The following is a 27,788-nucleotide window of genomic DNA, read 5'->3' as shown; positions in this document are numbered from 1 at the left end:
TATTCTATCGCTCAAGGAATTATAGAACGTGATGATATCGAACCTCGCTCCGTTGAAAAATGTCAATGAAGAGCAAACTGGCCTAAATGGAAAAATGTGATTCAAGTTGAATTGGATTCACTAACAAAGAGACAGGTATTTGGGCCTATAATGTTGACACCCCCAAGTATAAACCCTATTGGCCATAAATGGGTCTTTGTTAGAAAGCGTAATGAGAAAAATGAGGTTGTTAGATACAAAGCCCACCTTGTGGTGCAAGATATCTCACAACGCCCTGGAATAGACTACGAGGAGACATACTCTCCAGTAATGGACTTTATAACGTTCCACTAACTTGTCAGTTTGGTAGTTTCCAAAAAACTTGACATGCAGCTCATGGATGTGGTTACAGCATATCTCTATGGGGATCTAGATTCAGAGATACATATGAAGGTTCCAGATGAACTTCAATTACCCAAATCAAGTGGCTCTAAACCACGGAGCGCGTTTTCAATAAGATTGAGACGCTCGCTATATGGATTGAAACAATCCGGACGGATGTGGTATAACCGTCTAAGTGACTACTTGATTGGGAAGGGATATGTCAATAATGAAATATGCCCATACGTGTTTATAAAGAGGACAAGTTCCGGATTTGCAATTGTAGCAGTTTATGTCGATGACATGAACCTAATTGGAACTCTAGATGAGTTAAAGGAAACTGCTAAGTACTTGAAATCTGAATTTGAGATGAAAGACCTTGGGAAAACACGGTTTTGTCTCGGACTAGAAATCGAGCACCGTAGTGATGGGATTATGATCCATCAGCCAGCATATACCCAAAAATTATTAAGGCGCTTTAATGAAGATAAAGCAAAGCCTGTGAGTACTCCCATGATCGGCCATAGTCTTGAGACTGAAAAAGATCCGTTTCATCCAAGGGATGAGGACGAAGACTTATTAGAGGCTGAAGTGCCCTATCTAAGTGCAATAGGCGCAGTATTGTACTTAGCTCAATGCACAAGACCGGATATCTCATTCGCTGTGAACTTGTTAGCCCGACACAGTTCTGCGCCAACACGCCGCCATTGGATTGGTGTAAAGACAATCTTTCGATACCTGAGAGGTACGATTGATATGGGTTTGTTTTATCCCTACAGAGAGAAGAGAAATTATGGAAGTGTGGGATCGGACTCCACAAGGCAAAACGCCACCTTCCGTGCTCCTCCTCCCCTCCATCAAAATGACAACAATGTCTTGATGGGTTTTGCTGATGTAAGGTATCTCTCTGACCCTCACAAAGGTCGCCAAACGGGTTATGTCTCTACCATGGGAAGCACTGCGATATCTTCAAGGTCTACAAAGCAGACCCTTGTTGCTACTTCCTTAAATCATGCAGAGATTATTGCTCTACATGAAGCCGTGCGAGAATGCATATGGCTAGGGTATGTAGTTAGACATGTTCGAGGAACTTGTGGTTTGAAGTCTACCACAGATGAACCTACATGCATTTATGAAGATAATGCAGCTTGTATTGAGCAAATGAAGTTAGGTTTCATCAAGAGTGACAACACCAAGCATATATCGCCTAAGTTCTTTTACAATCAACAACAACAAGCACTTCTAAATATTGAAGTGAACTAGATCCGATCAGAGGATAATGTAGCAGACTTATTTACTAAGTCGTTATCTAAATCCACCTTCGAGAAACATGTGAGAAGCATCGGATTAAGAAAGTTATCCGAACTCCCATGATTGTAGCAATCAGGGGGAGATACTGACATCAGGGGGAGGTATGCTGTCTACATGTTCGATCTCAAAGAGTGAATGACGTGTTGTGCTCTTTTTGTCCTTCGACCAAGGTTATTTTTGTCTCACAGGGTTTTTGTTACCTGGCAAGGTTTTTAATAAGGCGGCAATCAAAGTGTCATCACCAAGTTTGAGAGGCACAAGGGGGAGTGTTGAAGGATGTCAACATAATGTATGCTTCTACAAACTAGGGTTTAAAGATGTAATAGGAAAGTGTTCTAGGTATTCAATTGTATTCGGATTCTATTACCTATTGTATACCTAGTAACTCCCTATATAAAGGGCTCCTATTATCAATAATAAACACAATTCCAATTCTCCTACAACAATGATAAAGCCTATATGCATAATTTAATTTTGTTAGAATAAATGTTGTGTGATTTCATTGAAGTTCATATGCTACCATAGTAGTCATGAATAAATTGACATGTTACAGTTCATGAAATGTCATATAAAGAATCAATGTTGTTATACTGTACGCTATCAAAGTAGTCACAGTAAAAGAACATTATAGTTTTCTGTAAGAAAACACTGATCAAGATATATCTTTTTTCTGAATTGTTATATGCTTCCAAATAAGTCATTTCAATTAAATCAGTATGGTGGTATGAGTATATGTAAGAAAGAACTTTTAGTTGTCTTTTGAGATTGTATATCACAAATGATATCACTCTTATTTTGACAAATGTTTATCTTAAATATATACATTGTATGAAATGCAAATTATCAATTTGCAGTTGGGAAATTATATTGAGTCAATGGTATGTAGATACCATACTAAATACATCAATACATATTGCAGCACTACATTTTCCAATGAGCATCAGTAATATTGAACTGCTCAATGGATCAAACTACAAGAAATGGAAGGGAGACATTGAATTAAACCTGGGAATTCTAGACTTTGATCATGTGCTAAGGGAGGATCCACCACAGGAGCCAGCTGCTAATGCAAGCAAGGAGACTAAGGACAAGTACCTGCAGTGGCATAGGCATAATAGAATGGCCTTGATCTGCATGAAGAAAAACATGACAGATGCAGTGAAGGGAGGAGTTCCAGATTCTGAAAATGCAAGGGTGTTTTTCAACTCCATTGGAGACAAGTACAAGGTGTCTGACAAAGCTGAGACTGGAAATTTGATGAATAAACTGATCAAGATGAGGTTCAATGGATAAGGAAGCATCATGGAGTACATTATGCAAGGGATAGACACTGCTAGAAAGTTGAAGGGCCTAAACATGATAGTTGAAGATGCCTTCTTGGTGTATCTGCTACTTAACTTATTGCCAGACCAATACAGTCATCTCAAGAGTCTCTACAACACTCAGAAGGAAAAATGGAGTCTTGATGAACTCATCTCCATGTGTGTACAGGAAGAGACTGAGGTACTCAAGAGGGGTAAGGCTATAACCATAAACTACATGGGAAACCCTGTGAACTACTTGGGAGAACCCAAGTTTAAGAAAAATTCTGGAAAATATTTCAAGGGAAGTTCATCTAAGAACCTTGTGAAATCTGATTTCACAAAGGGTAAATCTCTCAATGCATCACAAAGTCAAGTGAAATGCTTCTTTTGCAAGAAAGTTGGACATTTCAAGAAGGATTGTGATGGCTTCAAGAATTGGCTGAATAAAAAATGTAACTTTTTACTTAAATCTGTTTTCTCTGTTGAGTCAAATGGTTTTGAAACTGACAATTCCTGGTGGTTTGATACTAGTTCACCTATTCACATTGTGAACTCATTGCAAGGATTATCCAGAATAACAATCCCAAGAAGGAATGAGACTAAAGTATGTACTGCAAGTGGACAAAAAGTAGAAGTTCAAGCTGTAGGAATTGTCAAGTTATTGTTTAAGAATAAATTTGTGTTAGAACTATCTAATGTGTATTGTATTCCAGAAATAAAGAGAAACCTAGTATCTTGTTCTCAATTTGTAAAAGATGGTGATTTTAGCTTTTCAAGTAATAATATTAGATTGTTGTTTTATAAAGATGATTTCTGTTTTGGTAATACTGATATTATTGATGGCAATGCATGTTAATTGTGTTAATGAAGTTTTCTGCAAAAATAGTTGTTATTCTGATGTGTTTTCAATAAATCAAGTTTCTGGTGTCAAAAGAAAATTCAAGCAAAATGCATCATCTTTTCTGTGGCATAAGAGATTAGGTCATATTTCAAAATTTAGAATGCAGGAATTGGTTAAACAAAATATTTTGCCTGCATTAGATTTCAATGATTTTGAAACTTGTATAGACTGTTTACAAGGAAAAATGACAAATTCCAGAAATTTTAATTCTAAAAGAAGTGAGCATCTTTTAGACTTAATACATATAGATGTGTGTGGACCATTTCCAGTTCAAACCGTTTGTGGGAATTCATATTTTGTCACTTTCATTGTTGACTTTTCAAGGTATTGTTTCATGATCTATCTCATTTCTGAAAAATTACAAGTGTTGGATTGCTTCAAAATTTTCAAGAATGAGGTTGAAAGACAAACTGAGAGATTGATTAAGATGGTGAGATCGGATAGAGGAGGTGAGTATTTTGGCAAATACTCAGAAAAGGAACAATAACATAACGGACCCTTTGCTTTATATTTGGAAGAGTGTGGAATTATTGCTCAATATACCACACCTTACACTCCTCAACAAAATGGGGTTTTTGAAAGAAGGAACAGGACCCTAATGAACATGGTTAGGAGCATGTTCGTTAGATCAGGCCTGCCAAAATTTTTATGGGGAGAAGCCTTAAAGACAGCTAATTACATTAGTAACAGAACTCCTACAAAAGCTGTGAAAAATACTCCATTTGAGCAGTGGTTTGGATATAAACCAAGCCTGAACCATTTTAATGTTTGGGGATGTAAGGCTGAGGCAAGAGTCTACGATGTGAAGAAGAAAGATAAGTTGGATTCACAATCAATATCAGCATTTTTTGTTGGATATGTAGAAAAATCAAAGGGGTACAAGTTTTATAATTCTGCAAGAAGTCAAAGAATTTTTTAGACAAATAGAGCAACATTCTTTGATGAGCTATTTGATCAGTGTGAGGCAGTAATAGATGCATCAAGCACAAGTCAAAATGAGAAGAATTTTGAGGAATGGTTTATTTATCCAGAAATTGTGGTTAAAGATAATGCTTATACTCAAGAAAACATGATCATTGGAAATCAAATTCCAATAGACGTTGTGCAAAATGAATCAGTTGCTGTAGTTGAAAATCAAGCAAATAATGGTGTGGAATTTCAAGAGAATGAAGTAGGTGGAAATGAAGCAGTTGAAGCTGTTCCAGAAGTAATTTTAGTGAGAAGATCAACAAGAGAAAGAAGACCTGCAATTTCTGATGACTATCATCTATTTTCTACTAAGGTGGAATTTGATTTGGGAGAAAATAATGATCATGTTTGTTACAAGGAGGCAATGCAATCTGTTAGCAAAGAAAAATGGAAATTGGCTATGGAGGATGAGTTGCTGAGCATGTCAAAGAATTGTGTGTGGAACTTGGTGGAAAGAACAGCAGAAATGAAGCCTATAGGTTGCAAATGGGTATTTAAAACCAAAAGAGACGCAAATGGAAACAGTGAGAGGTATAAATCTAGATTGGTTGCAAAGGGTTACAACCAAAAGGAAGGAGTGGATTATAATGAGACATTCTCACCTGTGTCAACCAAGGATGCTTCCAGAGTCATCATGGCTTTAGTGGCACATTATGATTTGGAATTGCGCCAAATGGATGTCAAAACAGCATTTTTGAATGGAAACTTGGACGAAGAAATTTACATGCTTCAACCAGAGGGATATGTGGAAAATGAGAACAAGATTTGTAGTTTAAAGAAGTCCATTTATGGATTAAAGCAGGCTTCCAGGCAATGGTACTTGAAATTTGACAAAGTGGTCACAGATTTTGGATTTGAAGAGAATAAACTTGATGAATGCATATATTGCAAGATCAGTGGGAGTCATTTGATATTTTTAATTTTGTATGTTGATGATATTCTACTTGCCACAAACAGTGTAGCCTTGTTGAAATCAACCAAAGAATTTCTGCAAATGAATTTTGACATGAAGGATATGGGAGAAGCACACTATGTACTTGGTATTGAAATTGAGAGGGATAGAAGCAAACATGTGTTGGGATTATCTCATAAGCATTATGTGGATAAAATACTGCAAAGATTTGGCATGGAGAAAAGGAGAAATGGTGAATACCAATGTCAAAAGGTGATAAACTTCACAAGGGTCAGTGCCCACAAAATAATTTTTTCAAAAGAAAAGCATGGAAAATGTTCCATATGCAAGGCTAGTGGGAAGTTTAATGTATGCTCAGGTCTGCACAAGACCTGACATAGCTTTTGCGGTCAATATGCTATCCAGGTTTCAATCCAATGCAGGCCATGAGCATTGGGTAGCAGGGAAGAAGGTTTTGAGGTATCTAAAAGCAACTAGAGATCATGTGCTGGTCTACAGAAAAATTGAGGATCAAGAATTGAAGGTAGAGTGCTTTACAGATGCTTCTTACAAGCAGGATCCAGATGACTTAAAGTCGACATCTGGATACATATTTATGCTTGCTGGTGGAGCAATATCCTGGAAAACCAGCAAACAATCATTAACTGCAACATCAACATTCCAAGCAGAATACATTGCTATCTTTGAAGCAACAGCTGATGCATTGTGGCTTAAGAATTTTATTTCAAAACTGAAGATTATTGATTCTGCAGCAAAACCAATGACTATATATTGTGATAATGCAGCAGCAGTTTTCTTTTCAAAGAACAACAAAAGAACTTCAGCATCTAGGAATATAGATGTGAAGTACTTCTCTGTAAGAGAGTGTGAGAGACAAAGAGGTGGAAATTGTGAAGATAGGAACAAAGGAACAATTGGCTGATCCCTTGACAAAGGCTTTACTAGTTGCTTGTTTTGTGGAGCATGTTAAGAAGATGGGAGTGTTGTCTAGTATTGATGCTTAAGTTATTGAAATTGTAGGTTTACTGTGTAATGGTTGCAGTATTAATAAGTGCTACAATATTCAAGTGATTTGCTTATCACATTTAAGTCTATTGCTTCATTTACATATAGTATGAATTTAACTGAATATTGCATCTGCATAATCATTTCAAGTATACATGAAGTACTAATATGAATCAGTGATATTATGCAGTAGATAATAGAATTATTTCCAAGATTAATCTGGAATCAATAATGCTTAAAGAATTGTTGATTACAATATATGTTAAGCATATTCAGTTCTTTGCATTGCGGTAATTCATGTAATTGTGATTACTGTGTTGTGATTTCAAGGAACCTTGTGTTGTTAACACATTGCAATTCTTGTAATTCAATACAGATGGTTGCAATTGACAGAATTTTGAGAATTAGATGAATGTTGTTTAAATCCAGTGCACACTACAGCAATAGTTTGGTTCCTTTTGCATCTAGTCATATATCTAGTTCAATGGGAGATTGAAAGATCATATTGAACTAGATATATAAAGCCGGTATGCATACGAGTTGCAACAGCAGCAGACAAAGAGAATAGAGCTAAGTTATTGGGATTTAATAAAACATTGGTGATTTAATTGAGTTGTAAAATCATTTAATGAACACTTGATTAAAGCCATCTGATTTGAATTTAAATATTCAAGTTATGCATTGATTAGGATAAGGGCTTGTCTGAATAGATAAGAAGTTATGAGCAGTTTCCTTTTTTATATATATAAAAAAAGGCTAACTCATTGCCCTTACTCAAAATTTTATCGATAAGCAATAGAAGATACAAAGGAGGGGGACTAGGCCGAAACCACTCCCTGATGACAAGAGAAACAATAAAAAGCGGGGGACTAGGCCAAAACCGCTTCTAATACAGCAATCTAAAACTAACAAAAGAAATAAATAATACAAACTGGAACTCCAAGTAAGAGCCCAAACTGTACTAGTTAAATCTGTAGCTGGTGCGCAAAGAAACATCATGACCAAACGGAGAGGCGAGAAAAGATGGTAGCGAAGAAGTTATGATTAGGATAAGGGCTTGTCTGAATAGATAAGAAGTTATGAGCAGTTTCCTTGATGGAAGGAACTGCTATAAACTGCAAAATAGTTATAAAACCTGTTTATCAGATTTGTTGATTCCCCTGCAAGAACATAAACGTTTCTCTATAAATACATTCCCATCAATGCAAAGAGAACTTGTCGTATGGATCTTGGAGAAGGAATGGACAACACCAATCAAACTGGTCAATTACTTGAACTCTATATCTAATCCTAGTCTGACATAGAAATATGTTTTAGTTTATATACTTGTTCGGCATATGAGTTGCAGTAGGCTAATTTTAATTTTACACTTTTTCAGATCAAAGCTCCGGAACTTGATAATGATCCCATATTCAACATGGATTGCATGTCAAAATTTCTTTGACATTTTGCTACTACAAAATCATCTACGTTGGTTTATCCTGGAGCGTTTATATTGCCTTTCCACAACTTCCCCATCCTCCTCTTACCTCACTATGCACAAGCATATTTCTACGGTAAACTATTATTAGACTCATAATTTTGAGTCCTATCTTCACCGAAGCCCTGATAATGATGATGAAACTTTGCACATTCTTGATTTGATAAGAAATGTGATAGTTTTTCCATTCCATGCATTTGGATCCACCTACAGCTTAGACACAAAGCTGCCTCATGCTACGGTTCTCTTGGAGGCAGGTGTTGACTTCAGAACGGGATCCGGTCATAGCATAACGAACATAGAATTCAAAGATGGGATTCTTACAATGCCCAAGTTGACTAGTGTAGAGTTGACCGAACCATTGTTCAGAAATCTCATTGCCCTTGAACAATGCTATCATGGCCGCTCGCCTAAGATAACTTCTTATGCCCTTTTGGTGGATAACCTCATCGGTTCTAGCAAGGACATTGAGTTTCTTTGTGAGTAGGGATGGCAATGGGGAGGGTAGGGTAAGGGGATTAAATTATCATCCTCATACCCGACTTCATGGATGGCAATGGAGAGGAGAGGGTAGGGTAAGGGGATTAAATTACCATCCCCATACCCGACTTCATTCTCCATCCTTTTACCCGCCCCAATCCCCGTAATAAGAAACTGGGGATTCCCTGTCCCCTTCCCCATTGGGGATTAGGTCCCCGTACCCGCCCCAATCCCCGTTAACAATATTATTAATTTATTATATAAAAATTCATACAAATAATTATTGATTGTAAAGTATGAAGTTAAAATCAAACATCAACATAAAATAAATTCTTTATTTCAATCAAACAAAAACAAATACAAGTCTCACTTTTTTTTTGGTAATGTACAAGTCTCACTAAAAAAAGAAGAATAAAAGTCTACATTCTACAAAAAATTCTAATTTAAATATTGACAAAAAGATGAAGTTTACCTAGATATTTATTTATAAATAATATCAAAAATATATATAATATATATATATATATATTTTAGATAATTCTTATTGGATGGGTATGGAGATGGGGATCAAAATATCATCTCCGCCCCATACCCGATTTCAGAATTCAAATATTGGAGATCCTCATCCCTGTTACCCGATTTCCCCTGAATTTCTCCCCATTAGGGTCGAATACCCGATGCGTACCCTACCCGATGGGCATTATTGCCATTCCTATTTGTGAGAAAAAAATCAAGATCATCGATAACTGGCCGAGTTCCGAAGATGCTGCACAGTTTTTCAACAAGCTTTACAGACACATTTCTGAAACAGTTCTACTATGGTGAACTCTGCGCTGAAGTGTAATAAAGTTAGAGAAATTGAAGCGTAACCATCTGTGTAACCTTGGAGAGATTCTTGATTGGTTGCAGCCTTCATTCTTCTGGTACTTACCCCAATGCAAACTACATTTAACTTTCAGCAATACCATTTCCCTCGGTAGTTAATCACGTTTGTGTTATTAGTTTATGGTTTTGTTATTGGTTAATCACGTTTCCTTAATTTCAATTTCATAGCTGATATCGGACCGTTACTTCTTTGTTTGCAGCATTGTGATTATCTATCAAACCCATAGAAAGTCATCTTTGGCTGCCACATTTACTTCTGTTTCTCATACAATGAAAACTACTATTCTTAAAAGTTACCAATGTATTTTGCAAAACGATGAAAACTTCTAGTACCAAGTATCTTTCAAATAGATAAAAGCTAACAGAAGCTTTTATAGTAATTTCATTTTCAAGAAAGAACATTGAAGAGACCATAGAATAGAAACCTCATATTCTCAAACTCAAAGCTTTAAAATCCTACATTAAACCAGCCATATTAAAAGATAAATAATCTAACAACGAAGAGAACAAAATTCATGAAAAGGCTATTTTCGACCATGCCCTCAACATCAAAATTTAAATCGTCTGACTGCCAAAAAGCAGTTCTTGAGAGACAGAAAATGGCAGAACAGTATTTAAAAAGTGCCATCACATTTCTAGGCCTCGGTGATGGGGTATTCGAAAACAACATCTTTTCCTGAAAGCTTACGGTAAACTGCAGAAAAGCTCTCCAACTTATACTCGGTGTTGTTTCGCTCTTTCGGGTCAAGGAAAACCTGCTCAACAAAGGAAAAAAGATTGGAATAAGTATGAAAGTAATCAGACAGAGAAACATAATACTTGCTCATACATGCACTTTTCTTAGAAATCAGATCAAACTTCAGTCCAACTATGGGGATCTTCCGAACTAGTGTAACGGTGTCTTCTGCTGTTTTTGAAAGACTAATCTCAATTATTCCTTTCAGTGTGTCTACCACCAGAGTACAATATTTTGTGCTTCCGTAAATCATGATAGCTTACCTTCATGATCTTGGAACCATCAAGGCGATATCTGGTGCGCTTGCCAACAATTTCAGCAGGTAAAACAACATCCTCCAATATTGCCTCATGAACAGCAGTCAGGGTGCGAGTGCGCGGACGTTGAGCAGCAGAGCCTTTCTTCGGAGGCCTCACAATCCTACGTGTGGCAATCAGAATCACATCCTGCCGCATGAAAACCAAAATGCCAAATAAACATCACCAAGTTTGCAAATATGTTTAGAGTTGTATCACTTGTGATACATAATCACAGGCAAGAAAAGAAAAGAAAACCAATATAGCAGCTCAAAACTAGTAAGCAAACTAAATAGTAAAGGCAAAATACGCAATGCTACATGATGAAAAGCACAGTTCCATCTTTCCACTGAACTTCTTAAAAAAAAAAAAATTCAGTAATCACCTTTCCACTGAACTTCTTCTCAAGCTCCCTCACAAGCCTAACATGGATCTTGCGGTAAGCCTTCCTCAGTCTATAAGGAACATGGATAACAACAGCCTTCCGATTTCCAGCAACATCAACGAGACTGCATCAGAAAGAAAAGAGTATTAATCATACAATATGCAAGAGTATCTTATAAACTAATATGCATCCAAAAAACTAGTCTTACGCTGCAGAGTTAATGTACAAGTCCTTCAAGTCACTTTTCAGCTCTTGGTTTGTGTTCTCCAAATCAAAGATTGACTGCATGCGTAACAATTCAAGTGCATAAGTAAAAGAAATTACTACTAAAAGAAATAATCACTAAAAAGCATGACGAAACGCAGAGCTTACCTGTGCAACAGACTCCTCAAACTCAGTAGGTTCAGCATCCTTATCCTTGTGGATCTTCTTCCTTGAAGTGAACATGTTGACAAATCTGAAGATACAAGCATGAAACATATTAACATTCACCGAACACCAATGCCAAGGAAGAAAGCTACTCCAAACACCAATGCCAAGGAACTCAAAATGCCAATGCAACCAACATATCTAGTGATTTTGATAAACAGCAAAACGATAGCCAAATTCACAATCTCTACAGAGAAATAAAAAAATACGCAAAACGGAGATGTTTATGTTTTCATACTATCTCTACAGTATTTCAGCAAAACAATCTGTTTCGAGACTCATGGGATGAACAGTTCATCCCAGACCTTATGAAATTTTCAAATCAATTAATCAAGGTTTAGCTTCTCAAAAAATTCAATCACAAAACAATGAATGAACTTTCATACATGTAATCCAGTCAATTTCTCATATTTTCTCCTCAAAAAAACGCAGCAATCAGAAAACTCGGAGCCACCATCATAAGCTTCAAATCAATCAAATTACACATAATAATCCATGTAAAATACAATATGATAGCACTAGAAACGAATTGAAAAGAAAAGCTCAAAACTTTGCTCGGTATAGACGAAAAAAATTCATGGAGTTTCTGACGAAATAAACTAGTAGAGGTAAAGGGATTGGATTAAGAAGACGAAATGGAATTAGGGTTTACCTGAAGGGAGGAGAGTCGAGCCCTCGGAGAGATCTGCCGCTCAGAGTGAGTGAAAGCTTCAAACTTTGGCTTCGGCACTGACAAGAGGAAAACCCTAGTCTCAGAATGAAGGTATTTATAGTGAGGACAGGGATGGTTTATTTGTGGATCGGACGGCTGAGATTAGCTGGGCAAAATCATCTCGGCCCAACATGGAAGTGAAAGCCGAAAGGCTAATGAGTTAAGCCCAACCAAAGTAAACTTTCAAATGAAGACAGAACAAGAACTTTAAGCCCAACCAAAGTAAACTTTTGTTTTTTTTTGTTTTTGGGTCTGAACAGCGAAAGTAAACCAGAGATTGGTAAAGTTTGGACTTTGGACCCTGGGGGTGCTTTCAAATTGAGACAGTGTCATGTAACACGTTTGTGCTCATAAATTTCATAAGAGAAAATATCACAAATGGTTACTCAACTTTTACCTATTTGATATTTTGGTCACTCACCTTTTAAATATATCACTTTGGTAACTCAACTTTAACTATGTTATTCACTTTAGTCACTTCTTTAATTTTTTTCATTAAAAAAAGAAATTATTTGCCACAATATTAATGATATTTTCGTCCAACTAATTGTGAAAAATTGATAAATGTACATTAGAATGAATAAGAGAAGTGATCAAAGTGAGATAAAATGCTCATTGGCGGACTAAAGTGATTGACAGTGTAATAGTTGAGTGACCAAAGTGTTGAATGAATCATAGTTGAGTGACAATTTGTGGAATTCTCCCTTACAAAAAATTATCTTATAAGGCAATCGTGACAAGTTGTTGGTCCGACCTCTAATAGAAGAGTGGATATATTTTGATTGACGGATCAGACGTGTTATGTGAAATAGTTATCCCACCCAAGACTCTTCCACCAATTGCATGACTGCAGAGCATTGAGGTGAGTATTTTGTCATATTGGTTGTGATACTTTAGGTATTATTGTGGCGCATAATTGGTATATCAGACACATGACACGAGCGCTCCATTTAAAACATTCTTATTAGACTATTTGGTCTTATAAGAAAAAAATTCTTTTCAAGACATTTGATGACACGTTTACTTACTTGAAATGAAAAAAGTCATGAATTAAAGTTGATTTCAGATGAATTGATTCCTAAACCCAACCAAGCTTCTCCACCACTGAGTTCAAAACATTGGGTTGTTTCTTAACAAGTTCCTGATTTTGAAATGGGATCCACTTTCATTTCAATTCTCTTTCATATGAGTAACCACAGGGAAAAACATATTCTGAAATCGGATCTCTCTTATTTCAATATCCATTACTCATAATGGCTTACGTTTTGGGACACTGGTGAAAGCATTATCAACTTTCCAAAAGCAATCAAACAGGCCAGAAAAATCACAATTTGCTAGGTTTAAGGTATTCGATCTCCAATTTTGTGACGAGAATAGTCAAGCCACTATGGAGTTGTACAGTGTGAGAGAGAGCCTTTGACCAGTCCAGTTGAAATCCAATTCAGACCATCTTTCTTGCTGGTGATCATGACAATTCTCATCCCTAGCTAGCTACAAACCCCGTTCCAATTTGCTGAAAAGTTTTGCGGTAGCCGCTACAAACCTTAATTCAATCTTTGTTGGCTGAGGCTCCCTCACTGACTTCCATCTACATTAGCTGTTGAAATTAATATCCAAATTGACAAAGGAGTAAAACGACAACCGTCTATACCGGCAATTGTATACAGTCTTATACAAAATTATCTTTTTTTTTTCTTTGTCTTATATACGATATGGTATAATGATTCATTGACGTACCTTGGAGGCTTGGATATAAGTACAAAAGTAGCGTTTTCATAGATAATTAAAGAATTAGTCATAATCAATGTCCAGCAACCTCTCCTGTTATGCACGTGCGAGTTTTGAAGTCTATATTTTATACGTCTCTGCAGACGTACTATGAAATTTCATACTGACGCAACGTGGCTGACTATACCAAGTTGTAGGTTAATCCAATCTGAATGTATGCATCTCTGAAAGATATATAACAACTGTTTTTCTTTTTTCTTTTTTCTTTTTTCTTTTATTAATTTCAATTGCAGTCATTTTATAGTGCTTTGATATGGTATGGTATGGTTGGTTGGAGTCCATTGATCCACTAACTACTGCAAGATCTTGCTTCCTAGAATTGATCACTTCAGTCAAAAACAACTCCACCACCCCACTATATGGGCAAGAAGAAAAATAGCTGCTGAAAAACGTGAAGCATCTAAAATAAGGCTGCAGGGACACATTCAAAGCATGTTTCAGAAACTTCTTGCATTTTATATCTCAAAAGTTTCTTAGGATTATTGAGTATCAGAAGAAGAATGAATGTTGGGAGATGAACGCAGAACCAATAGATTGGCTTCACAGAGGAGTGGCATTGAATTTTAGTCCAAGAAAAAGATGCACATTAATAACGATGGAAAGTTTAAACTAACAACAACTTGCACTGTTCTGCACTCAAGTTGTGGAAAATTAAAATTAACAAATACTGTTCACTTGATAAATGATCTGGAAACTATCTATATCAAAAAACTTATCAGTTCCGTGAGGGTTGTCCGAAAATAAGTCCCTCAATCTAGATGTAGAGCATCCGATCCAAAAACGAATTGGGATAATGGGATTGGTTTGAGAGGTCCGTGCATGTTCTTATACAGTATATATATATACTAAAAGTATTCGGGCGATGTGGGACTTTGCGTGCTAACACCTCTGCAACAATTCATCCATGTTCCACATGCTACATGAAAAATCAATTTCAAGCCAGTTGCTTTCGCTTTCTGGCACATAGCAAGTATCAGCAGCAGCAGAATTCCCCAAGTTGAAGACTTCCATGTCATGGCTATTGTTGTTTACAAAGTGATCATTGCGCACTATGGCTCCACCAAAAGAACTAGAAGGGTAATATTCTGAAAATTGAGAAGTGTTTGAGCTCTCCATTGGTAACTCTGAAGGCAAAATGCATTCTGTGTTCTGCTTTTTGATATCCAAATCGTATACAAATCCGCTCATGTCAACAGCTCCTTGCTCAGTAAATTGTGGCTGTGATGGTGGTGCTGTTATTGAATGCTGATGAGAAGCAGCTAATTGGTTTTGGTCTCCTATCTTCTGCAGCAATCTAGGCATCCAAAAGCACCTAATAATATTCTGAAACTCTGTGCTGTCGGTATCAATTTTAAGATGCTTTGCTTGTTTCTGCACTCTAGTTCTCCAGTAGTTCTTGATTTCATTGTCTGTTCTTCCGGGTAAGTATTGCGCAATTTTCGACCACCTACAATCACAAGATGAATGAAAATTTTAGTATTTTGAACTAGATTAAGCATAAGTTGAAGAACTGGAATTTAAGATGAGCTCAGCTAAGCACACACCTATTTCCCCACTTGGAGTGGAGGTCAAGAATCAACAGCTGTTCTTCCGGAGTAAGATTTCCGCGCTTAACATCTGGTTTCAGATAGTTCAACCATCTCAATCTGCAACTCTTCCCAGTTCTCCGTAATCCTGAAACCCGAAAACATGAATAACATTGAGCAAGAGGAAGAGTACTACTAATACCACCACCTATGAAAAATGCATTATGATGTACAACTAGACTACTAATCATGATCTGCTTGCAAAAGGGCTGTAATTACCTGCCCGATTTGCTAGCAGATTCCATCGGCCTTCACCGTGACGAGCTATGTATTGAATCAGAAGAGTGTCTTCTTCAAGAGTCCATGGCCCTCTCCTAAGTTCATTGTCATCTTCACTGGAACTGCTGCTGAAGCTTTTGGTATTAGAAGACATAGCTGCTAGCTCTCTTTGCTCTTGGAGATTGAAGCAAACTATGCCAAACCAGACTTGTGTATCACTAACTAATCCAAATCTTTAACTAGGGTACTATATATATAGCCCGCTATGAAACTTCTTTTATTTTACTATATTTTATTTTATTACTAATGTTTGGGAAAACCCAAAAACTAAATTTCAAGAAAGGTGACTTGGTGGAACTAAATTCTCTACATTGATGTAGCTTCCACTAAGCTTCCAATCTCATTAGTCCATTTAAATATGGAAAGAAGAAAAGAATATTACAAGCTCACCTATTAGCAGCAAAATCAACCCTTGGAAGTAAACAACACTACTGGACTAACATAAATTCTTGGTCAATGTAAACTTATTCATCATTTCAAAACTGTTAAATCTTGACAATAACTTCATCAAATGATGGGATTGCGATAATTTCAATTCAACTCATATCTTAGAACTAGAAAAAATCCCATCCAATGCAATGTAATGAAAGTGAGTTGCATATCACTTTCATAAGGCTGAATTATTAATTAGCGATTCTTTCTTCTTCTTTTTTCATGATAAATTTTTGCAAGTTAATGCTCCTATTTAGTTTCTTGCTCCTTGTTTTTCTTATTTTTAAACATGGAAATGATATATGATGGAGTTTTACAAGAAAGGAAGATGCAAAGCTGTCATTTGGAAAATAAGAAATGTATGAAGTGCATGTATTGGACTTATTGTAAACGCTAAACATTGCAAAAACGCATGTGGTAATATACAATGAAAGAAAGGGACAAGGAAGAGTCCGAGTTTACAGAGATGCACTTATGAAAGACGACTTCTGTGGAAAAACATGATCTGCTTATCGAAATTCATCATTATTATTAATTAGAGGGAAGCTGTTTCTTTAAGTTGACACCAGCCACCTCCAAGAACCCAAGTCTTCAACAGAAGCTGTTCAAACATGTAATGAGATAAGATTTGATCATCTTTTGAATTTTGACCCCAAGTTGAATTGGGTTTGGTGAGTTTATAGATGATGACCTAGCTTCACTTCTCTTTTTTGGCAATAAAATCAACATAAAACGAGATATGTGTAGTTCTAGTGATTAAAAATATTTACTTCGATATAGATTTGAGGTCCAATCTTGAACCCTCACCTCAAGATATTTTACAAGTAATGAGCAATAAAGCAGGGCATAAAATTGCTAGAGTTCGAGTTGCTTACGATGCTGCAATGCAATTGAGAACTTTGTTCTTACTTTGACCATCTGCTTAGAATTTTACTCGTTTCCCATATTAATTTTGTATCATTTTATTCATCTATTTGAATGAAAATGATCATATCCTACACCTTCCTATGGGGCTACAGAGCCTAATAGGCCCAAAACAAGAGGTAGAGAGAAATGAGTTGTCAACTTCTTATGAAAGAAATTAAGAAAATGGGTCATTCAAAGTTTCATAGTTTCTTCTTTCTTTCTAGATGATCTAAAACAAGATGCTAATAGAATATGAAACGTGCTTGACTGAACAAAATATTCGTATATGTCCTTCACACCCAAAAGTTTGCTTCTTGTTGGTGCTTGCCTTCTTGTTGATTTGAGGGGGGGCGGCATTTTGAGCTTTTACTTGGAATCTCAAAACACTTTATCACCTCCTTTTATATATTTTACTTGGTTGTCATATGATGTCGGCTTTTCTATGAAACAGTGTAATCACCTCTGTGGCTCTTGTTCCTCCAAAGTCCAAACCCAATCAGCTTTGAAGACAGAGACATGGAAAGAGGTGAACTGGAAAAGTCTGCAGATTTTGTTAAGTGCAGCTAAATTTGACTTTACTAAGGTACTGTAGATTCTCTTATGTTTCTCTTTGTGTGTATTTCAGTATAAAACAGTACTAGCTAGTACTAGTTCGGTTTTTCTTGCTGAGTACTTGATGGCTGCCATTTTACCTTGTAGCTTAAGCTAATTAATAGTGGAGATTCTAGTCCTAATTAGGCTCAATCATAGTCGGCAAGAGGTATATATAGTATGATCTCAACCGTTTATGTGCCACAAAAGTTGGTGATTAAAAATTTAAAAGTCGTAATGCTAGCTGCTTCTAGTATAGTGCACAGCAGCTAGAATTCTTGACACTGAAGCCGGATGGCTAGAGGAGGAGAATGAGGAAGGCTAGTACAGACAATCTATCACCTCACTCAAAGTTGTGTTTATTCGATGATCACTAGCCGCCTCAATCGGGATAGTGAATAAACATAACCGGCTGCCTACACTAATGAAGTAAACCTGGCTAGCTACACTATCTCAACTTATGTTCCAGTTACTTATATCGTTTTGTTCTTTTTCTGAAGGGTGCAAGAGCAAGATGTTCATTCAAATGTCTCGAAGAAGCGCAAGCAGGAGCAACTGCACTTTACTGAGGTTGGTACTTGAAGACATCATTCTTTCGGGCATAGTTGGATTTCGATTTCAGATCAGTTCAAAATAATAAGCTAGTTAGTAAGAGGTAAAGCCAGAAAGTGCAAATAGCCCTTTATTTGGTTTGTAATCTAGCTCTATACTAGTCAAACAACAGACACAGAACCAAACAATGGGTTGGAGTGGAATAACAAGTTCATCACCTACCTTCAAACAATTGTATAATCTTGAGTCATATATTCTTAATTTTCACAGGCTACATGTATATTTAAATCTTAGGAAAGGGACTCCAAACTGATAACCACAGAAATGGAAAAGTCTAAGACTGCAGCAAGTCAGCAACCAGCATGACATCAAACTACGCCAATTTGGTGTACTTAGCTAGCTAGCTAGACTTGATTAAACTACAGCCTCATGTTGATGACTACATAAACTAATTAAATTCGGGGACCTTGTGCATGACTATATAAGTACATTCTGATGAGGATTTACTTGATGACGATAAGTCGATGACAATGACAGGATTATTATGATTTTTAAGCGTAATTAACGGCGAGTACTCCCCAATGCCCACCATGATTGGTTATATATATAACAGGAAACAACAAAGCTTATTTGGTAACCACCACAGGTGGTCGAGTTGGTAAGAGCCTCCTAGGTTTGAATCCTGCCGACGCTTATTGGAGTTAAATCCCAATATATTCTTGGTGGCCAGAGGTAGGGATGGCAAAAATCCCTAGCAGGGCGGAGCTCCATTGGATACCCGCCCCTAATGGGGGGAGAATTTGGAGACAAATGAGGATCCCCAATCCCCGCTATCTAAGATTGGGGATGGAGTATGGATGGTATTGTGATCTTCATCCCCAAACCCGCCCCAATAATATATAAATATATTTAACTTATATATATTTTAATTTATTGTATATAATATAAATCATATTTTAAATTTATTTATTGTAGATTTTGATTTTTAAAAAGGCAATATGAGAAAAAATTATTTTATTTATTAAATTCTTATTGGGGATTTAGGACGGGTTTGGAGGTTTAGTCCCCAGTGGGCATGGGGACGGGGAATCTCCAATATATTTTTATTGGGGATTGGGGATAGAGAATGACTCCGGGGATGGGGATGGTATTGTGATCCCCATCCCCAACCCGCCCCATTGCCATCCCTAGCCAGGGGGGAGGAAGCCGACGCTTATTGAAGTTAAATCCCAATATATTCTTGGTGGCTAGGGGGGAGGAAGCGTTCTGACAAGATCCTCCGAGCACATATTAGTCTCTAGGCCTAGGAAGCTTTTGAGGATACCGTGTGATTAACTGATTGACAAATAAAAATAATAAAAAAACAAAGCTTATTTGGTGCAAAGAAAACAACAAAATGTAATATTTTACTAAATCCAAACGCTACACACACATATTGACATGCACACTATTATTTTCCTATAGCAACCTGCAGATTATATATATTTTCATCTTGCATGCATATTGTGCAGTGAGCTATGTATTCCTAAGCATAGTATACCTAGCTAGCTAGTTTGCTTTATTCAGCACAGGTTTGGTATTACAGTGACTAAAACTCCAGATCATGCTAGTTAATTAGCTCAGCTTGGCTCTGCTGCTAGCTTTCTTACATTACAAGAAAGATCAAGGCGCATACATTCAATTTGGTCTTTATTCTGTATCTCAGTATATTGATATGAATTGCTAGCTACTATCTATATCCTCCTCAGTTTCAGACTTCGAGTGTTTGACCTTGTAACAGTAACCAGTTCTGAACAAATTAATCATCCAGAACTCTGAATATGAATATCTAGCTGTTGATTGAGACTCTGCAATCAGTGGAACTTCAAAGAAACAATCAGGGCCGGCTAGAAGAAACTGTCAATAGTCAGGCCGTCTCTCTCTTTGAACTAATGAACTAATATATATACTCACACTAATTCTCGGAAGGTGATGAAGTTTTGGACTTGGTTTTGAATGAGACTTGTTCATGGCCCAGTATTGTTGTGTATCTGTTCTTCTTTTGTAGCATGTGTTTGAGTCTTGTATTGTACAAACACTAAACCCTAAAATTTGGGTAGTGGCTCCACTCATGTTGTTGATACTTATTAAAGATGATCCACGTAGATCACTTAGAATTCAAGTGAAAACAGTATGGAGTTTCTGATCTTCTGTTCTTCTATATATGATAGAAATTTAGAGCTTCTGCTTTGATGCAGATGTTTATGGTGAGAATTTCTCTGAAGCAAACTCTGATATGGACTGATATTCATTTGGATAGGCCCCAAATGAACTTAGGAGGAAAGTTAATTGTTTCTAGGCCCAATGCCTTTAGGACATGATGCAGGTCTATGCTTTTCTATCTACACACATCCAGTAATTTGGTGAGTTATGACTTGTTGGTTACTTGTTATATCGATGTTGTAGAAGTCTTGGGTTCATGCATCATTGACACGTGTGAGGTGGGATAAAAAAAAGCAAATATATATATATATATATATATATATATATATATATATAATAAAAGTTTGGTCTTGTGTGTGGAGAGCAATGCAACAACAATCCACAATGTAATTCACTCACTTGGTTGCAGAGGAAGCAACCAACAATTCTGCAATTGACAGCAATTCCACCCCAACAAGGTTTAGCACCTAATGCTTAGTCCTTACCTCCAAACCCTCCATGTCTTACTCAATCCAAAACACCCCAAAACATTTTCAAAACTCAATCACTTCATTCATATGATCTAGCACAACACACTTAAAGCTCAGTGCCAAAACCCTACATGGCCCCCCTTATTATTGGATACATACCTCCTGAAAGGGGTCCCACTGGGGAACACACTACTCTGCCACGTGGCCCCTTTCCAATTCTTCCTCATTATGATCAATATTAAATATCAACTAATATATTGTTGTTAAGGTAAGATGAGATTACATGCAGATGTAATCCTACACTATAAATAGTAGTTCCACACTTGCACAGCTACATTATCCAAAAACCCAATTAAGCTTAGAGCTAGCAGGAGAGCTTTGTGAGTCTGCTATACCAAATCCAATGGCTCAGTTCACAGAAGATTTGAAGCCTTCTTTTCCTTTCTTAGACATTGAGCCAAGCAGTATACTTATAAACCAGTATGCAGACCAATTCAATCATCTTGGTGTTTTGGACTACTCAAGCTTGAATCACTTCCAAGGCTACATGCCTTTTTCAAGTGACAATTTCTTTGGCAACAGCCAAGGACCTGAATTCCCAGGAACCTTGGTCGAAAACTTTCCGGCTGGTTTTGTTCAACAGAACAGCAGCAGCGACAACAACTTGCAGAATGATGAGGCCTCAGCTGCTCAGTGCCTTGTCGCAGCTGGAAACCCTGAATTCCAAGAAAGCAAGAAGAGAATAGCAATGGAGATGTCAGAGAGCAGTTCTGGAGTCTCCAATCCCTCAGTTTCGAAAACTGGGATCAAGAGAAAAAATGTAACCATCAATTAAAATCTTTTCAATTCGTTTCTGGCTTGTAATTTGTCTGTTTAGTGCTGATTGATTTGGATTGTGTATGTTGCAGAGCTTGGGAAGAGGAAAGAGGGTGAAAATCAGTAATGAGGAGGAAGATGAGAAACCAAAGGAAGTGGTTCATGTTAGAGCCAGGAGAGGCCAAGCCACTGATAGTCACAGTTTAGCAGAAAGGGTATACTAGCTTGCAAATAATTTTTTTAACTCAAATAGATATCATTCTTAAATACATGCATTATGGGTTTTTATTGAATGCTGCATTATTATCCCACCAGGTTAGAAGAGGAAAAATCAATGAGAGACTGAGATGCTTGCAAGATATTGTCCCAGGTTGCTCTAAGGTAAAGAAATTTGTTAGCAATACATATTATGTGACAACAACATATACCTTGAGTCTGTTATAATTTTTCGGTACTCATTATCATGTGATTACAGACTATGGGAATGGCGGTAATGCTAGACGAGATAATTAACTATGTGCAGTCCTTGCAGAACCAGGTTGAGGTCAGTTGATCAATTGACAATGATCAAACAAATTGTAGTTATTTTTTTCTACTTCTTGTTCTAAAGAAATTAATACCTTTTTTTTTTCTTTTGAATTCAGTTCCTGTCTATGAGGTTAACTGCAGCAAGCTCTTTCCATGACTTCAACACAGAGACAGAAGATGCTATGGAAACAATGCAGGTACTCACATTTTTTTCCATCAAGAACGTTTTATAAAACTTTTGGACTTCCGAATTTGGCTCCTTTGAGATTAAAAACTAATCACTCAAAAGTGAAAATCCATTCAAGGACTTGATGTATATATTTATATGTTGCAGAGGGCAAAAGAGTTGGAGAGAGTGAAGATAGAAGCAGGATATGGAGGAGTAGTTGATAGTAGCTTCCAGTATTCCTCAACTAATTATTGGTCTCTCTGAGTCTCAAAGAGTCTGACTACAATTTTGGATGCTACTGCAATATACAACAAACACATGAAGATGCTATTGCTCTAGCTCCATCTCCTGATATTTTATGTATAATTTTAGGGCCTTCATTTTAATATAAAATTTGTCCCCATGCACTTCATGCTATGTCTGGCATAAGTGTAAAGTCTCATACTTTAATTGAAAAAGCCTCACTCATGTGGGAAAATTTATCCAGATTAATACAAGGACTACAGTCAAATTTTTCTCCTAGTTGTGGTTTTACATAGATGATAGACAGAAGAATGAGTAATGCTGCCAAATCAAAAACAGAGACACAAGGAAGCATAATCCAGACAGCATTAGGAAAATGTCGATTTCAGGAAAGGAGTTAATCTCATCTCCTTCAGTTCCAATACATATACAGCTGTTTCATAAGTACAGAAACTGTAATGACTTCTTCTGACAGAATCCTAATTTTCAATAATTGGGCTCCAACTGGGATATGCTCAACTGGCCATTACTACCTACATTTGGTGGAAACTAATTAACCCAGCACTGTCATAAATCATCAACAGTGGATTTAGGAATGTATCTCTCTTTTAATCAATATGCAGAATGAAAGATATATTCCTCAAACATCTTATCTCAGCTTTTTCGCATGGCCCTCACTCCTTCAAGACATCTTTATCTTTAGAGCATTTTAAGTTTTTACCAAGAATAGTGTTAGGTGAACCACATTTTTGGGTATCACGTGTATGCAAAGATAGATTGGACTTTCTGCCACATAAGGTGGGACGGAGATAATACCCAAAAAGGTTGTTCACCGAGCATTGCTATTTTAACAAACATTTGCCTCCACACATATAAGGAGAGCATTTTAATACTTCAATAGCTGCCCCAAAGTTTTGGGTGAGTGAATGCCGAGTGCCGTCACTAGCTATCACTTCATTTATCCACCCTGGCCAAAAAAATTCAGTTTCTTTGTCTACTGATAAAAAGTCCGAGTAATGTTTATACGTATCATATTTACCTATCATATTGATAACGTCATCGCTGAGGTTCACAAGAGAATGAGATATATCATTATATCTTCATAAGAGATGTAACTATAACAGTGGAACAAATAGTGTTATGGTTGGAAAAACACAGTCAATCCACATTGAGTCATAACTGAGACGTGGATAAACACTAAGCTGTCGACTAAAATGAAGGCCACAGCTCATACGCGGCTTGATGATCAGTAACTCCAACTTGTCTAATGTGAACATCATCTTTAGCACAGCAGCAACTTGGATATATATCACACCAGCAATTTTAGATAAAACTTTGGAATTATCTTCTATATTTATGTCGGTAATTAAAAGTTTGGAAATGTCTAATTGGGGGCATTAATATTTTGAGTGAGACCCTTGAACCAAAGAGGAGCCAAGTCGCAAACTGTCACAAACTTGGAACCAGAATTGACAAGCAACCTACACCATCTAGGAGGACTAGTTAACCAAAGCTTGCTGTGATATCCCACAATTAGATAGATACACATGAAATCCTCTAGGACATTGCCAATTCATGAAGTGAATGATTGGGGGAGAAAAAAAGAATTGAAGAGTTTTTTTGTCTTCAAGTTTAGTTTTTAAGTGAGTTTGGGAGAGGAAGAAGGGTTAGATGCATTGCATCCATGAAGCTTGGAGAGATAGAGAGAGGGGACAGCTAGAATGGGCCAGTGGTTGCCTCCAAAAAGAGGCATGGGCAATTGTGGGCACTCACTCACTCACTCACTCACTCTCCAACTTCGCAAAATGATACGGGTTTATGAACCTTGATCTCTAAAGTTATATCTTGCTTTCCCTCCATCATATCCCACTGAACTAAATCTTTCTTCTTTTCTCTTTGACCCTCTTTTGACCACGTCTTGGTTTGTCTCTTGGAGAATATGCATGAACAAAGAGGAGGAAGAGGGTTCAAGGGTCCCATGGAAACAGTTAGTGAATGGATTGTGCCAAATAATTAGATTGAGGATCTTAATTACGTAGTGAAGTTAGGAAGTTGAGAACTTAGATTGGGCAAGTTCAAGGACCCTTGTACTAGTAGTCTTTAGAGCTTTTATTTGGAAGTGGAAATGGTGTCATCCCCACTACTATGAAAAAAACTAAGATTGAGAAAGAAATTGAAAAAGGACTGTATGTGCATGCATGTCCATGATCCCCAGCCCCAAACTCAAACTTACAAAAGTTGAATGAAATTTACTTTTTCACTTTTAAATTAGAGTAGGAAAAATTTTTGTACGAAAAGTTAAAAACACAATTAGAGGCCTCATTAAAACTTTGTCTGGAGAAATTTAGTGGGACAAAACTCTAAGCGAATGATCCAATAACCAAATTGACTTTCCGATCATCTTTAAGGCCACATTTCATGGGATAACGTCCGAGTTAGATGGCGCCAAAATAATTAAAGTCGAATGTGATTTACATACTTTGTGACCTAATTCCAAGTTTTTACAACTATTCATCGACAACGAACATGATGTGCATAGTTAGGTTGAAGGAAATATAGATCACATATTAGATAGATTCACGTCCATGTCTTATCTTGTTCAATTCTCATGGGACAGGCATATATGCAGAAATGCCTGAAGACTAGGGGTCAAACAATAATGCTAAATGAAACAGTCCATATTTGGATTTGGATTATGCGCAAGATCAATTTATATACAGAATGTTTAAGTCGACAGCATGATTTGGTTTCTCCCAATAAGAGTAAAATGTTGAGGTGAAGTTAGCTTAGCTCCAAAGTTTGTGGCCCTATATTTACATATACTGATGCTGAAGCATCTGGAGTGTGAATGCTGATCAAACAGAGTTACAGGGATTAAACTCTTTGAATATTCATGTGAATTTTGCAGAAAATGAAATGGCTAGGGGACAGTGATGGACAGATTGTATTAAGTTGTTTGTGCAGAGCTATATATGTATCGTGCGAAAGTTTTACTGTCCACCGGAGCAATGTAAAACATCCCTGATCCCTAGCTTGTATTGTGCTGTTCAACTCAAAGTTGGGAATCACCAATCACCAAATAATCCATGTTACTACTTACTAGTAGTTAACGTTTCTAGTACTCACCAAAAACAAAAGGGATCCATCAACGTTGCTAGTACTCACCAAAAACAAAAGGGATCCATGCTTTTGTTCAATATGGAAGAGCTTTCAGTCTTTCAATCTGGCAAACCCACTGGTTTGAGCAGCAGTACTAGAAGGTTATAGGGCTTTTAGGAAATTTTCCACAACTTCTAGTCTTGTGATTTAAAGGCCCATAATATAGTGAGATGGGCTTTTTGTTGTGGTGTGTATGGGCTCTAAGCAGGAAATTCATGCTAAAATTTCAGTCTAACTTGGAGATACTGTTACAGAGTTGAAATTGTAATGTGATAAGGATGGATGTTAATATATTGTGACAATAATGGGGATCTGAAGAAGAAGAAGAAGAAGAAGAAGAAGAAGAAGATAGGATTGATCGTTTTATGAAGGTGATAGAGTAAGACAAATGATGAGGTATGGTGACAATTTATCATTTGGGGAATTGTGATGATAAATTGTTGGTGTACATTAGTGAATAGTCTAATGGTGATAACATTGTTGCAAATGTGCACCTTTTATTGTGATTCTTGTGCCCTATATGGTAACAATCCTTTCATCAACATTTCACTCTAGAGTTCTGTTTCCTTGGTAGGATTATTTCAGATGTGTGTATGTGATTATTTTACAATTTAGTAAATGGAAAACGAAAAACAAAAGTAATATGTATTTTCATATGTGAGATTTTTATTGATGATGTATTTTTCAATAGAAGTGTGTCATCTTTATTTTATTTTTCATGAGAAACTTGTAATAACAACATTTAATTTACCTTGTACCAATAATTCGTGTGTAGGCAAGCGTACGCTCTTTTTTATCTTTTTTTTTTATAGAAAATTACATACAAGTGTCAGTTTGAAACTTATTTTTGTTTTATAGAAAATTACATACAAATGTCAGTTTGAAACTTAAATTAGCTATAAGGCCACCAAAGTTTTATTGTACACATAAGGCCACTTGTATGTTTAAATTATTTACACTCTGACAATTTTACCCTTTGTGGAATATTTTTCCTCCAGCCAAAACAAAAAGAAACTCTCTCTCTCTCTCTCTCTCTCGTTTTTTTCCCCGATCTCTCTTCTTCTTCTCTTCCCTCTGCAATCACCGGAAACCCAATTGCATCGACCCCTTACATCGATCACAGATCTCTCTCTCTCTCTCTCCCTCCCTCCTCCCTAATTTCAACAAGCCCACTCCAATTTCAACGAGAAAGCTCTCCTTCTATTTCTCTACTGCTCCAATTCGACCACCAGCATGGTGCTACCAGACCTTGCACCGCTGTCGTCACCTATTATAGATCGAACGAAAACAAGAGAGGAACAGGCAGATCGGGAAGTCGTCAGCGGCAGTCTGATTTCTGGTTGATAATCGTGATCGGAGAGGTGATAGGAGAATCGCGACGATGATGAAGGTGCATGGCGAGGACAGGCGAGGCGAGGCAGCCCAGACATCGACGACATCGTTTAGGGCTCAGTTTGGTATTGACTTGAGCTTCTGGAACTGCCTCCTAAGCCGCTCAGGGCTCATCGTCTAGTAGAGCGCGATGGTCACCGACGCCGGACTGAAATCTAGACCTCACCGGCGGCGTGGAGGCTCGAAGAGAGGCAGAGGTAGTTCATTTGCTCGGCTTGCTTCCAGATTGCTTCGCACCGGTGTTTTGGGATGATTCGTAGTCGTCGAGGGCCGATCTGGCATTCAATTTCGTCTATGAGATGAAGGTTTGGATTGGGCTTTCGAATTGAGTGCACTTGCTTTCAAGAGTATGATTTGAATCATGGCAGATGGGTTAGATGATGCAGAGAGAATGATGCTCTAGTGTAGCTTTTGGTAATTCCCATGGATTTTTTGGCTAACTCTAATGAATGATGCTCATGAATACAAGTTACGTTGATGGATAATGATATGTGCAATACATTCAAATT

The 27,788-nt window shown here is 37.0% G+C and overlaps 4 protein-coding genes across 4 annotated transcripts; 2 read left to right on the top strand and 2 right to left on the bottom strand.

Annotated features, from left to right (window-relative positions):
• Positions 1-2,604: 2,604 nt before the first annotated feature.
• LOC112177303 lies at positions 2,605-2,964 on the top strand. Its single transcript, XM_024315605.1, has one exon. The coding sequence runs from the start codon at positions 2,605-2,607 to the stop codon at positions 2,962-2,964; it is 360 nt and encodes a 119-aa protein (XP_024171373.1).
• A 7,051-nt stretch (positions 2,965-10,015) lies between these two features.
• LOC112177184 (40S ribosomal protein S7-1) lies at positions 10,016-12,256 on the bottom strand. Its single transcript, XM_024315419.2, has 6 exons — positions 12,107-12,256; positions 11,398-11,482; positions 11,234-11,307; positions 11,026-11,149; positions 10,608-10,790; positions 10,016-10,363 (listed from the first exon to the last, which is right to left on the bottom strand). The coding sequence occupies exons 2-6, from the start codon at positions 11,470-11,472 to the stop codon at positions 10,244-10,246; spliced, it is 576 nt and encodes a 191-aa protein (XP_024171187.1). The 5' UTR covers positions 11,473-11,482; positions 12,107-12,256; the 3' UTR covers positions 10,016-10,243.
• Positions 12,257-14,484: 2,228 nt separating this feature from the next.
• Positions 14,485-16,000, bottom strand: LOC112177183 (transcription factor MYB62). Its single transcript, XM_024315417.2, has 3 exons — positions 15,760-16,000; positions 15,499-15,628; positions 14,485-15,401 (listed from the first exon to the last, which is right to left on the bottom strand). The coding sequence occupies exons 1-3, from the start codon at positions 15,911-15,913 to the stop codon at positions 14,834-14,836; spliced, it is 852 nt and encodes a 283-aa protein (XP_024171185.1). The 5' UTR covers positions 15,914-16,000; the 3' UTR covers positions 14,485-14,833.
• Positions 16,001-21,145: 5,145 nt separating this feature from the next.
• On the top strand, positions 21,146-22,935 carry LOC112179762 (transcription factor BEE 3). Its single transcript, XM_024318241.2, has 6 exons — positions 21,146-21,792; positions 21,881-22,003; positions 22,104-22,169; positions 22,264-22,332; positions 22,433-22,513; positions 22,651-22,935. The coding sequence occupies exons 1-6, from the start codon at positions 21,376-21,378 to the stop codon at positions 22,747-22,749; spliced, it is 855 nt and encodes a 284-aa protein (XP_024174009.1). The 5' UTR covers positions 21,146-21,375; the 3' UTR covers positions 22,750-22,935.
• Positions 22,936-27,788: the final 4,853 nt, after the last annotated feature.

The sequence above is a fragment of the Rosa chinensis genome, chromosome 7 (genome assembly GCF_002994745.2).
Source record: "Rosa chinensis cultivar Old Blush chromosome 7, RchiOBHm-V2, whole genome shotgun sequence".
Lineage (NCBI taxonomy): Eukaryota > Viridiplantae > Streptophyta > Magnoliopsida > Rosales > Rosaceae > Rosa > Rosa chinensis.
The sequence above is the reverse complement of the archived record's forward strand: the minus strand, read 5'-3'. Positions and strand labels throughout refer to the sequence as shown.

Coding starts and splice junctions, on each gene's coding strand:
- LOC112177184 (XM_024315419.2), bottom strand. CDS start 11,472: ATGTTCACTTCAAGGAAGAAGATCCACAAGGATAAGGATGCTGAACCT. Junction 11,308..11,397: donor TTGAGGAGTCTGTTGCACAG/GTAAGCTCTGCG, acceptor TTACGCATGCAG/TCAATCTTTGATTTGGAGAA. Junction 11,150..11,233: donor TTGTACATTAACTCTGCAGC/GTAAGACTAGTT, acceptor TTTCTGATGCAG/TCTCGTTGATGTTGCTGGAA.
- LOC112177303 (XM_024315605.1), top strand. CDS start 2,605: ATGAGCATCAGTAATATTGAACTGCTCAATGGATCAAACTACAAGAAA.
- LOC112177183 (XM_024315417.2), bottom strand. CDS start 15,913: ATGTCTTCTAATACCAAAAGCTTCAGCAGCAGTTCCAGTGAAGATGAC. Junction 15,629..15,759: donor TCTGCTAGCAAATCGGGCAG/GTAATTACAGCC, acceptor TTCGGGTTTCAG/GATTACGGAGAACTGGGAAG. Junction 15,402..15,498: donor CACTCCAAGTGGGGAAATAG/GTGTGTGCTTAG, acceptor TTGTGATTGTAG/GTGGTCGAAAATTGCGCAAT.
- LOC112179762 (XM_024318241.2), top strand. CDS start 21,376: ATGGCTCAGTTCACAGAAGATTTGAAGCCTTCTTTTCCTTTCTTAGAC. Junction 22,004..22,103: donor GTCACAGTTTAGCAGAAAGG/GTATACTAGCTT, acceptor TTATCCCACCAG/GTTAGAAGAGGAAAAATCAA. Junction 22,170..22,263: donor TTGTCCCAGGTTGCTCTAAG/GTAAAGAAATTT, acceptor ATGTGATTACAG/ACTATGGGAATGGCGGTAAT.